Below are 12,472 nucleotides of genomic sequence, written 5' to 3'. Positions count from 1 at the left end.
GTCTTTCTTCTTGGGCTGCCTGCTAGCTGTCTCTACTTGTTGCGACCCCGAGTTTGATACTTCCTGCGTCTCCATCTTTCAGCACTTATGACTTAAATGCCGACACAATATAGGGTGGGTCACAGAATATGGTGTGCCGCCGGGCCGCACAGAAAGCCGCTGCCGTAAAGCATGTTGCAAACCCACACTTAAAGCAGCGTCATGTCGCAAAACGGAGGTTCTTCGCAAAATAGTTATTTTTTCTTTTATCACTTATATAAACTGAATGTATGCAAAGTGACAACACTAATACATTCGTCGTAGCCTACGTTATGAAATATTTACATGAATCATTGATACAATTATGATAGAAATGATAGAGACGATGGAAACGATAGAAATGATAGAGACGATAGAAGAAAATATATCACGATAGACACTTTTCTGTCGTCTCCACGATATGTATCGTTATATCGCCCAGCACTAGCGGTAGCATTTGTTGATGCACTTAATCCTTTCATCAGAATACCTTGCTTTAATAAAATACTTAGATAGCACATTTTGTTGTACCAAATCCCTTTATTTGAGTTTCCTACCTTTTATGAAATACAGCGGTAGCACATGTTGGTGTCCTAAAACCTTTCATCAGGATATCCTACCTGTTAAATATAAGGGTAGCACAAATAGATGCACTAAAACCCTTTATTAAAATATCCTACCATTATGAAATTCAGAAGCAGCACACATAGATGCACTTAATCCCTTCATAACAATACCCTACCTTAAAAAAACAATAAGGTAGGGTATTCTGTTGCACCAAGTGTCTTCATTTGAGTATTCTACCTTTATAAAATATAATGGTAGCACACGTCGGTGTCCTAAAACCCTTTATAAGAATATCTAACTTAAAGACGGACAGAATGATACAGTATCAGACAAGCTTTTGTTTTATATACATGAAAATAGACATCTATAAATACAATTTACTTCTGGCAACACTTGTCACATGAATAATTAGTGTGACACTCTTTTTTTATATGTGGCACAGTTAAAATGTGCCCACCGCCTGCACAGGTCACACTGCACCTGAAATGATAAAGTGACTTGTGCAGGCGGTGGGCCGCAGAAAAATCAATATTGACTTGGATTTCTTCTGAGTCAATTAATATATAATCTATAACCTTTTACTTTAAGAGGGTGAATGAAATAGTTTGTCTTATTGTTACGGATACATTATAACCATTTCCCTGTAAACATTTTACTGTTACTTAAGAATTAAAATCTGCAGGTTACACTGATCATGTCATGACACATCTAGTTTAAGACAGTGGTTCACAAACATTTTGTTGATCTCTATCTGTTTATATAAATAGCTTTTACCATTTCAACCATGCTTTTGTCGGCGTCATCTTCGAGCATGGAACACACCAGACAATATTCCACTGCACTGTCTGTAAACACATAAAGACTCATTAAATATCTTATAGTTACCTGCTTATAAACACATAGAGACAAATATGGAAATATTGTACTGTTCATTATTATCATCAGTGTATGTTATATTACCGTGATACTCAAGAAGAGCACAGGCTATTTCCATCCTTGAGGCTCTCATCACAGACTGACTGGTCAGCACGCCATTTGTGTCCATTAGCCAGGTAGTTTTCAGCATACTAAAAAAACAAACATGAATATCATAATATAAGACAGACAATTTGTGGCAGATATATAATACAACTCTGAAGTAAAGACAGGAAAACAAATATAAGAAGAAAATACTGTATAATTTTAGAAATATTGACAAATTTGAAGTGCAAATATTGCTACATACTTAAAAAGAGACAAAGTTTATGGATCTGTTTTTCTTTTCAACAACAAAAGAAAGTTTTTCAGGTTTACTTAATTTTGATCAATAGTATGAAGTTGAGGTAAAATAGCAGCAACAACAGTGAAACACTTGCATGGCAACAATAAGTAATGCAAATGAAAATGGGCTGCAATGCCACAGGTTCAACAACAGTATAGGAGAATGCATCACAGTCTAGCTTTGACAAAAAGTCTCCTTCACTACATCAGTGCATCTTCTCTGAGATCTAATCATGTATAGTTAATAGCTACAGATAAAACCAATTTGTTTTAATAGTTTATATATAGCTGCGTCCAAAATTTTTGAGAACGGCTATTGGTTTTCAAAAAGTTAGCTGCTTCAGTACATTTGGATCTATTTTCATAACAATCTGGAGTATATGCAAACCGCCATATTAAAAACTGAGGCAGCAGACTCTGAGAAAATATTTTTGGCATTTTCATTGTATTTTTATTCTTTGTAGTAAGCAAAGATGATTTTAACATTATACTTATAACATTTGCCCTAGCAGTTAAAGTGTGTAAAATAGTTAAAATACTGTTGCAAATCAGAATATTTAGCATGTTTTCAGTTAAAGTCCAAGGGTCCAGTCTTTTCATTGCATTTTCTTACTTTTTTCCTCCTCTCTAAAACAAACCTCACTTCCTCCTTACTAATTCTCTGCACTTCCTGATCCAGTATCTGTCCCAGATCTGTTCTCCTATATCTGTCATTTCCTCATTCATATAAAAGCAACAGTATTTGAACTATTTTACACACTTTAACTGCTAGTATTGCTATAACTCTAAAGAGTTTAAGAATTACTTTAAGTGCCCTCAACTTGTTGAACAAAAACTACTATCAAAGTAGTTGCAAAGTGTTGCTACAGTGTTACAGCTGTGACAAGCACACCAATTTAAATGTTAGAAGCAGAGTATTGGGTCTGATGTTTTACTTCAGTTGAAACAAGCACATAATAATAAAATTATTAAATTTATTCATGGTGTAAAATAATGAGATTAACAGCAGCTTTTTTGTTAGTTTACCTTTTTCACATCAACCAGCTTACTTGATGCAACAGCTGAAAGCAGCAAGTGTCAGAAAAAAATTACAACTTGCATACAAAAACTTACAAAAGCACAATAAAAAAATACTTCCAAAACACTCCACAGAAATAAAATTCACTTGTCTGAATTATTTATGTACAGATATGCATCTTGTAATGGTTTAAAAGAAAAAAAATAAAATCTAGTTATTTCCATGCAGTGTCCAGAAAGAGGTGTTGTTCAGCTTGTAGGGCACCACAACTGCTTCCACCCACCGATCATCATTGGCAGCGTGCAGTGGGACAACAGGGAGAAAAGATAACTATATAAAACGTCCACTACAGGGAGAAAAGATAATTAAACAAAACGTCCACCGCTTTCTTCTACCTGACAGAATATCAAAATCTTAAGTATGTACTAAGTATTAATAACGAATGCATCATGGTGACACAAAGTTATGCTACACTAGATATACACAGCTTCGGTCATATGTAGCATCTAACGTTACTCATGTGTTTTTTTTTAGTACGTACTCAGAGCGGTTTACTAAAAAGGTATGAAAAAACAAACTGCAATAAAGCCATTTATATTAATATGTTTGACTAACATTGCAGCTTAATTAAATAAACCTTACCGTAACCTTCGGAGAAATAAAACGAAACTAAACGAAACCTACAGGTAGCGCATATCGATAAGAAATCAGCTGAGTAAACAACCTGTGACGTAATATCGGTCTGCGCTTGCGCATTGCCCCATGGTAGGTCTGATTGATGGGTAGCACAGAAAGTCTGAACACCGGCATTTTTTCGAGGCCGGTCTTGCTTTTTTGGTCCCTGCTTTGGAGTAGGGCCAGTGGGCCGGCCCTGCTTTCGTGGGTGACGCAAGCTTAGCTCATGTTCACTCATTGCTCGTGGGTGTGGTCAGATTGAAGTGTAAGAAGAGCGAAGAATTCAACGATAGTCAATTTTGGAATGGTAGCGAAGTAATAGGACTATAAACAACAGCGTTAACTTACCCTGCAACATTTAGACCATCTGTCTCCCAGCTAAAGACGCTGTAAAGCCTGAAATCTCTGGCGAATAGCAGCAGTCCTACTCCGCGCAACAATCGCAGCATCCAGAGCATTTTTTCCACTGTGTCTTTCTTTCTGAAGTCTCAGGAGAATCCCCATAAATTTAAAAAACAGCGACAACACAGGGGCAACGTTGTTGGCGTTCCTCTGCTTCCGACCAAACTGGCCGATGGAAACGCAATGCATTTTTTATTGAGCCGAGCCAAGCCGGGCCGAGTAGAGCGGGGCTGCTGTAGTAGAGCCAGTGGAAAAGGGCATTTGAGTTTTAAAAAACTACAATGGAAAGACGTCTGTTAAGAACTAGACTCTCTGGTCTGATGAAACCAAGATTAAATAGTTTTGGTCTCAGTTGTTTGTACGATACCAGGGAATGCTCACCAGCCCCACAGTGAAGCATGGTGGTGGCAGAATCATGCACAAATTTTCGCAAAATGTAGAAAATGTGTTGCTTAAAATAAATTACCGTAAATGTAAGAAAACTTGCACAGAAAAAAAAATTCTGTTGAAATATAACAACCAATGAATGCACTGATAAGTTTACATTAGGTCTGAATCAGGACCACATTCTTTCATGTAAGGACCCCTGGTTAATCCTGTCTTCTGTGTTTATGAAAACAATATGGTTTTAATACTGGGTGCCTTGTGTTTTTGTTTGTTTGTTTTTTCTTTTGTGTTGAAATATATAAATACATACATAAAACAGAAAAAACACAAATGCTACTGGCTTCTCTCTATTCAAAAATTGTAGGTTGTAATCATACTAACTGCTCATTTTTTACTCATTGTGATACAAGATTTTATGGCATCTCATCTCTGTAACCAACCAATCATCTTTGTCTCTGTGACCCAGTTCCTCCAGTGATAGTGAAGGAGTGGAGCTGTGGCAAGGCAAAGTCCGCCTTGACTCCAGAGCTGGTTCCGGCCCTGTGTTTCAGAGAGTGGACCTGCCCCAACCTGCGACGGCTGTGGTTGGGTCGTGCCAGCGAGGACCGCTCCAGGAGAACCAGAGCCTTCCTGGCATGTCTCCGCTCTGACTGCCCGGCCCTCCTAAACCCAGCACAAGTTCCGCAGCATCTCCTGCTCATGTGCTGCGTGCTCAGGTAGCATCATTTCCATGTTTCAGTGATGTTTTCATGATGCTGTGTGGAAGTCTGTGTGTCTATACTTGGTAAATCTCACAGTGAGATTCTGTTTTCCTTTCCTCTTAGGTATATGATGCAGTGGCCTGGTGGACGGATCCTCCAGAGACACGAACTGGATGCCTTCCTGGGCCAAGCTGTTTCCAGCCAGCTCTATGAGCCCGACCAGCTCCAGGAGCTCAAGGTGACACGTTGCTCCTCTGGATCACCGCATGGGAAATATGAATAATATTTGCCTGTGCACGGCCCTTCTCCTATAAACTGAGCTCATTCATGCAGAAACACTTCAGCTCAGTTAGAAAAAAGTTTTGTTTGTTTCATTTCATCTTTTAAATACTTTCGAACCTGTAAAGCTTTCTGTTGTTTTGTGGTGTGGAGAAAACTTTTTGTGTACATCAGATTTGTAATGTAGTATGATTTCAAAATAGAAATCATCATAGGATATTTGCTCTAACAGGCTCTAAATGACTAAATTGATTTCTCTCTTTATTGCACCTAATATAATCAAAATATTTCCTCAAAACATTATCTGTACACATTTTTTTTAACCCAGGCGCTCAGTGCAGCTTCTAGATATAATTGACTAGTTAGTGACAATTTAGTGTTGGAAGCAAATCCTTTTAGGACCTAATTCCACTATATGTGATGTGTGCATACTAGGGGTTAGGGGTGGAAATTTTTAGGCACTTCACAATTTAATTCGATTATAATTCAGAGGGCTGCGATGTGATAATAAAAACAATTCATAATTGCACTCCGAAAGAAATCTTGAGTATAGAACAAAAAAAGAGAAACAAAATATTTAGCTCTGCGCTGCAATATAAAATAGTTTTCTATTACCGTATTTTCCGCACTATAGGGCGCACTGGATTATAAGATGCACTGTCAATGAATAGTCCGTTTTTGAACTTCTGTCATATATAAAGCGCACCGGACTACAAGGCGCATCGTCATTCACATGCACCTCCCAATTTTTGTAACTTCATGCGGACCACGTGCGCCGCGCTTCATTCAAAATGGACAATTTTGGTTCTCTAGCGGAGTTGGTTCTCCTGTATCAGTATTTATATGATCCCTCTATGAGAGACCACAAAGATAATCAAAACTCACGGAAGAATACTGCACCGACGTAAGCATCAAGTATAAACGCCTCCACCGTTCGCTCAGGTCTGCACATCGTGCGCGGAGCCCTGTGCGACTCTACAAAGAGCAACTACAACTGAGCCTTAATGCTGCAAGCAGTGTGGCTTTTAATAACTGTAGTTTTTGTTGATTACAAAACTACAAATCTGATTAATCAAATCAAAATCTGTCTTGGTGTTGCTGTTTCACATTCCGCAACAAGGACATTAACATTAAAATTAAATAATAGATATTTGACATTTTTAAAACAATTCAGAATCATTCATGTTTACATTGTGATGCATCCCCCAATCCCTATTATGGGCGAAATTGTTTAAAAGTATGCGTTTCGGTTTTTGTGGTCACTGGAACTTCTGCCTCCTTCATTATGTTGCTTCAACACAAACTTTACAGGCTCAGACTGGGGTTGTCATCTAAACAGACAGAGTCTTATTGTTTCTTATAGAAAAATGTCTCTTTCCACTCATAAAGGTGTAGGGTTTTATTTTGTAATTGTCATCTCATTTCTCCTGATGTTTTAATGTGGAAGAGTTTGCTGAAGTGAGGCTCTCTCCCTTGTTCTTGTGGTCGCAGTCAGTCGAGCACCGATAAAACTTGACTGAATAGGTGTTCTCCCAAACCATTATAAACTGTCTTTAATGTTAAATTTAATTATTTCTGGATGCTTGGGCAGACCTTTTTGCCTAAGCTCTTTTTCCACTAGAAACCATTTCATCTCCACTTCATACACATATCAAGTCCTTGTGGCTGTTACCTATAATATTTTATAATGCTTTCTTATGTTTCAAGTTTGTAAATGTTGCCATTTTTCACTGTGTGTTTGCCATCAGGTTGAGAAGGTGGATGCCCGCGGCGTGCAGTTGGCTTCTCTCTTTATGGCTGGCGTTGACACAGCGTTATTCATCAATGATGTCTGTGGCCAGCCGTTGCCATGGGAACACTGTTGCCCCTGGGGCTTCTTTGATGGCAAACTGTTCCAGAGCAAACTGGCCCGGGCAGCCCGAGACCGCGCTGCTTTGCTGGACATGTGTGAGGGACAGGTATGAAGCAGAGCCCTCCCCTCTTGTCCTCATGTGACTGAAAACAGGCAAACTGAAATAAGCATAAAAAAGGGATAAACCAGCTTTAAAAGTTGAACACATTTAATACATTTTACCTCTATTGGATTTTTTTAATGTTGTTTTACATTTTGCTACCAGTTTTGATGAAGAGTTTTAATACAAAAAAAAATTGTATGTTGTTTTTTTTTTCAGGAGGAGCTGGTGTCGAAGGTGGAGAAGATGCGTCAGGCAATCCTTGAGGGCATCAACCTCTCTCGCCCTCCTCCCCCTCCCCCACCTCTTCCACCTCCTGCCTTCCTCCCCCCTGCCATGGTGCCCCCTTTCTATCCAATGCCCCTCTACCCACCCCGCCCTATGGGCGGCATGCCCACACATCATCACCCACATCACCCTGCCCAGCACAGACCCAGAACTTTCCCAGGTACACACATTAATTTTACCAGTATACTTCTCTGCAGAGACTGTGGGAAGCATATTAATTTTTCAAATTGTTTGCCTTGTGAAAACTCAGTACTTGCCGTTAACTGTAAATTTGTGTTTTGTGTGTGTGTGTGTGTGTGTGTGTACGTGTACCAGTGATTCCAAATCTTCCGTGCTTTTGACCAACAAAACAACAGATTTGTTTCTTTAATTATTGTTAATTGAACTGTGCAAACATTGCTACCAGGGTTATTAAACAAAGAGCATAATGGCAACAACTATTAGACTATTTATTTATTTATAACTAACACCTTTCTTCAGTAACAAATGTGGCAAAAAAAATATTTACAACGCTTTTATATGTATAAAGCTGGCCTAATGAATGGAAAAGAGTTTCTTAGTCGAAACTGATTTTACGGTCTTTTCCTCTTTAGGCATTCAGTCCATCCCTCCTCAAGGAGGTAAACTAGAAATAGCTGGCATGGTGGTTGGCCAGTGGGCAGGAAACAAACCTGTCCGTGGCAGGGGAGGCTTCAACATGCAGGTGGTGTCAGTGGGAGCAGGAAAAGGGTGAGTAATGCTCATCGTTCTTACTGCTATAAGTTTTTCTTTACAAGCAGACCAAGTTTGGGTGTCTGTAATGTCAGTGCAGTTGTTGACAAGCTGTAAGTGTATTGCAATACCTCTCAAAGCCCTGATTAAAACAAAAAGAAGATGGAATTAATAGCAGAAAGACAATTTAGATGTAAAGTAGGGATTGGTGACATAAACCTAAAAATGTATTACAATATGTCCTGGTATTTATGGCAATAATGATAAAATTACACTTCAATGCTGGTCATTTGGGCTATAAATCTATCACTGCAGACAGTCTGGAGCCTGCAAAGTTTTATTGCTCAAAATAAAACTCACCTAAACATGTCTATTCTTAGAATACATACATGTTTATAAATCTGAACAAACAAAGCGTCCTGTCTGCACTCAACTCCATACATACTCCCTCATTTCTGCCCGTGAAGTTACAGAGTATGGCAGGATATTTGAGCATATAATCAAATCACACTCCTGTCACTAATTACTATTTTAGATCTCAATATTACCAATCCTCCTAGTAAAAATAACACTCATACTAGTCAAAATGGAACTTAATGATTTCCAAAATGACATTATCCCCAGAAGAAATAATTCCAGTTGTACTAGTAAAAAATTAGTTTAAAATATCTAAAAATCCTGCCCAAGTTTAAGTGTCTGTTTTAACATTTATTAGTCAGTATGGTTTCAGTCAGTTTTCAAACTTTTGTAAGTGAAATATCTTCAACTGCAGTTGTTTTGTTTTGGGGTTTTTTATTTACCATGTCCCAGGTGTCTTGGTGGTCTCCCTCACTATTCTCCTTCTTCAGAGTCACTCAGTTTGTGAGGTCAGCCTGCTCTTGATAGATTTACACGTCCCATATTCCTTCTATCTCCTGATGATGGGTTTAACAGAACTCCTGGGGATATTTAGGGCTTTGGCAATCCTTTTGTATCCATCCCCTGACTTTTACTTTTCAATAATCTTTTATCTGAGTTAAATTAGGACAGTCTTTTTAAAGGGGGAAATATTTATGCAGTTACTTATTTACATTTTTTTACATCAAATATTTTTATTTTATTGGTATTACTCTATAAAAGTTTAGTTTCACTTTGAGACTGAAGACGATTTTTAAAATATTTTTTGTAAAAAAGGCCAATTTATATTGATCATGACTGATTTATAACAGCAATAAAAGCTGAAAACATGGGGTGAATACTTTTGCAAGGCACTGTAGCAGCTAAACTGTTAACCTTATTAGTCCAGCCATCTGGTAATCCCCTGACCATCAGTACCTCATGACACCTGAAAATATTTCTATTAGAAGTATGACATATTCATACCTTCCACTAGTGCTGGGCGATATAACGATACATATCGTGGGGACGATAGAAAAGTGTTTATCGTGATATATTTTCTTCTATCGTCTCTATCGTTTCTGTCGTTTCTATCATAATTGTATCAATGATTCATGTAAATATTTCATAACGTAGACTACGATGAATGTATTTGTGTTGTCACTTTGCATACATTCAGTTTATATAAGTGATAAATAATAAGAAAAAAAACTATTTTGCGAAGAACCTCCGTTTTGCGACATGACGCTGCTTTACGTGTGGGTTTGCGACATGCAGAGGCTTTCTGTGCGGCCCGGTGTTTTCACCATAAGTGCTGAAAGATGGAGACGCATGAAGTATCAAACTCGGGGTGGCAACAAGTAGAGACAGCTAGCAGGCAGCCCAAGAAGAAAGACTTTTACCAAAACGAGGGGGGGACGTCTGTGATTTGGTTCAAGAAGTCTGACACGGAGCAGAAAAAGCTAATATGCTAACTCTGCTAATGCTAATGCTAACTCTGCTATTAGACTGTTTTCTCATCTGACGCCAACACAACAAACCTCTTCTATCACTTAAAGAAGAAACACGAAAAAGAATATTTAGCAATCTAAAAAGTGCAAACAAACAAGTTGTAAAAGAGCCGGGGAAAGTTGTGAAAAGTGAAACTATAGCCGGCCGAAGATAATGGAGTCTGTTGTCATTTGATACTGTTACGTCTAACAGGTACATATATATTGCTGCACTAAAATGCAGCAGATCTCATTTGTGAAAGTTCAGTTAAATGTCACTTCAAAATAAAGCTTGAAAAAGGTAAGAAATTAGATTATTTTTTCATATTTTTCAAAGAATAACTAACAACGTACGTAATTGGGGTATATCGTGATATATATCGTTATTGTGATATAAAATTATCCATATCGTGATATAGGATTTTTTTTCCATATCGCCCAGCACTACCTTCCACTGTTTTAAAAGTCTTGTTTATGCAATTTTATGTCTGTGTGAGCAAGAACTGTCTCACAGCTCTGGAGTCTTTTTACAAAACAGATTTATACTGAACCACATGTCCCAGCAAAATTTTCTGATGACATTTCAGGAACTTACAGGCATATTCACAAAGCTATTTGCTTGCACTGTTTGCCTTCAATAAAATTAGATATTTAGGAGGAAAATCTGCCCATATTTAAGTTCATTTGTGTAAATTCTGGATTCTCAGAATCCAGAGCTGTTTGTCACATGAAGGTGGTCAGTTTGATGCAGAGGGAGACAAGAAGCTACCTGCTGCTGCTGGCTTTAGAGAAAGAGTACAGGAATGTCACAGAACATAGAACTCATCCTCTCATTCAGTGATGTGTCCCTGGTATTGTTATAAAGAATTTCTCTAATCAGATATATTGTTTGCAAAATCTTGTTGTGCGAGTCTAATGCACTGAGGACAGTCTGTCTCAGTGCGTTGGGACAAATGCACTGTGGAGAGAGCACACAGCAAGCAGCTCTACATGTCCACGAAACAAATTTTGAGTGAAAAACGAATGATGTGATGGTTAACAAAACGCAAGAGTTTGTTTTATTCTGACAATGTCACAAATTAATACAGAACTAATGATTCAGTTAAATCGATGAGTCATTCAACAGACTTTTAAAACCTAGAGCAGCTAAAACCATCAACGTGCGTTCTTGATTTAACCATCTGCAACATTAATCCTCCCTGATATAATGAGATGTTCATACAGGTTTAGGATGGTCTCCATTTTGTAAGGACCTGAAGCTGCCGTTCATCTCTTTCTGTCCTGCTCTGGTTGTGGGGGTTTGTGTAGAAAAAACATGCCATTAAAACAAGTGCTTGTTCCTCCTTAACAAATGAGCGCCTGCATCATTGCTTCCGCATTGCTCTTACATCTTTTGAACCTGACTTTTCTGCCATTGTGCAGTCAAAGAAGTGCAATTTCTCTCATTAGTGTGTGTAGTATGGTTACAATCGGTCAGTCGACAAGTTCAATAACTTTGACATTCAAATTAGGCAGACCACCATTGCATTTCTCCACAGTTGCATCAAAACAACACAAATTAAAGCTGCAAGCAGCGTTGGGCGGCCCTCGCAGCTCAGCGCCGCTCCAGCCTTGCGACCGCGGGAGCTCTTGCAATCGCGGGAGCTCTGGCGACCGCAGTCTATGCTCTCGTGCTTTTCTTGCACCATCCACTAGGTGGCTTTTACAGCAAATGTCCCAAATTGCCTTCAGTCAGGATCAATACCAGTCCTGTGCCATGGTGTGAGGTTTGACCTTCCTACGTCTAACGGTTGAAGAGTTAGAGCACATGGGCTCTCGTGACCTTTGACCTTGTTAACTTGAAGTTAAGGCTGATAGTTGACCCATGGGGAGTCACGTTGTAAAGTTTGACCGACCTACTGTGCACCGTTTCAGAGTTACAGTCACCCAAAAATCCTTAGTGGGCGGGGCTTAAGTGTTGTAATTAAAGTTCCACACTAATGTGTGCAACAGTGCTCACTGGTGATGCACAAAAAATGTCATGCAGATCGGATGAGGTATCAGGGAGATATAACTCTTCGACTATTATAGGGGGTGCACTGGAGTCAAATTACAGTATAATCCTATTGGCCTCTTCAGAGGTTAACACAGGTCATTCATATCCAGTTTGGTGCAAATCGGATAATGCATGTGTGATTTAGAGCCAACCGTATGCAAACGGTGAGGGATTGGCGTTCGCCATTCGGTCATGCCTACATCATTCAGGCACCAGTCAGTGCTGAGAGCAGGATTCTGCATCATGTTGTTCTGTCATCTGAGACAGGCTTAAATTAGTATGAGTGAAAGAGAAGAAAGGACAACCTCCAACAG

General features: G+C 38.8%; 1 protein-coding gene across 1 annotated transcript in view; it reads left to right on the top strand.

Annotated features, from left to right (window-relative positions):
- fam120c (family with sequence similarity 120C) overlaps positions 1 to 12,472 on the top strand; it is a 60,420-nt gene that overhangs the window by 38,155 nt on the left and 9,793 nt on the right. The window contains exons 11-15 of the mRNA XM_017407164.3: positions 4,794 to 5,043; positions 5,152 to 5,266; positions 7,056 to 7,265; positions 7,479 to 7,707; positions 8,141 to 8,276. Of these exons, the coding sequence (XP_017262653.1) occupies positions 4,794 to 5,043; positions 5,152 to 5,266; positions 7,056 to 7,265; positions 7,479 to 7,707; positions 8,141 to 8,276 (940 nt within the window). The remainder of the gene's footprint in view (positions 1 to 4,793; positions 5,044 to 5,151; positions 5,267 to 7,055; positions 7,266 to 7,478; positions 7,708 to 8,140; positions 8,277 to 12,472) is intronic.

Source organism: Kryptolebias marmoratus, linkage group LG8, assembly GCF_001649575.2.
Source record: "Kryptolebias marmoratus isolate JLee-2015 linkage group LG8, ASM164957v2, whole genome shotgun sequence".
Classification (NCBI taxonomy): Eukaryota; Metazoa; Chordata; class Actinopteri; order Cyprinodontiformes; family Rivulidae; genus Kryptolebias; species Kryptolebias marmoratus.
The sequence above is the reverse complement of the archived record's forward strand: the minus strand, read 5'-3'. Positions and strand labels throughout refer to the sequence as shown.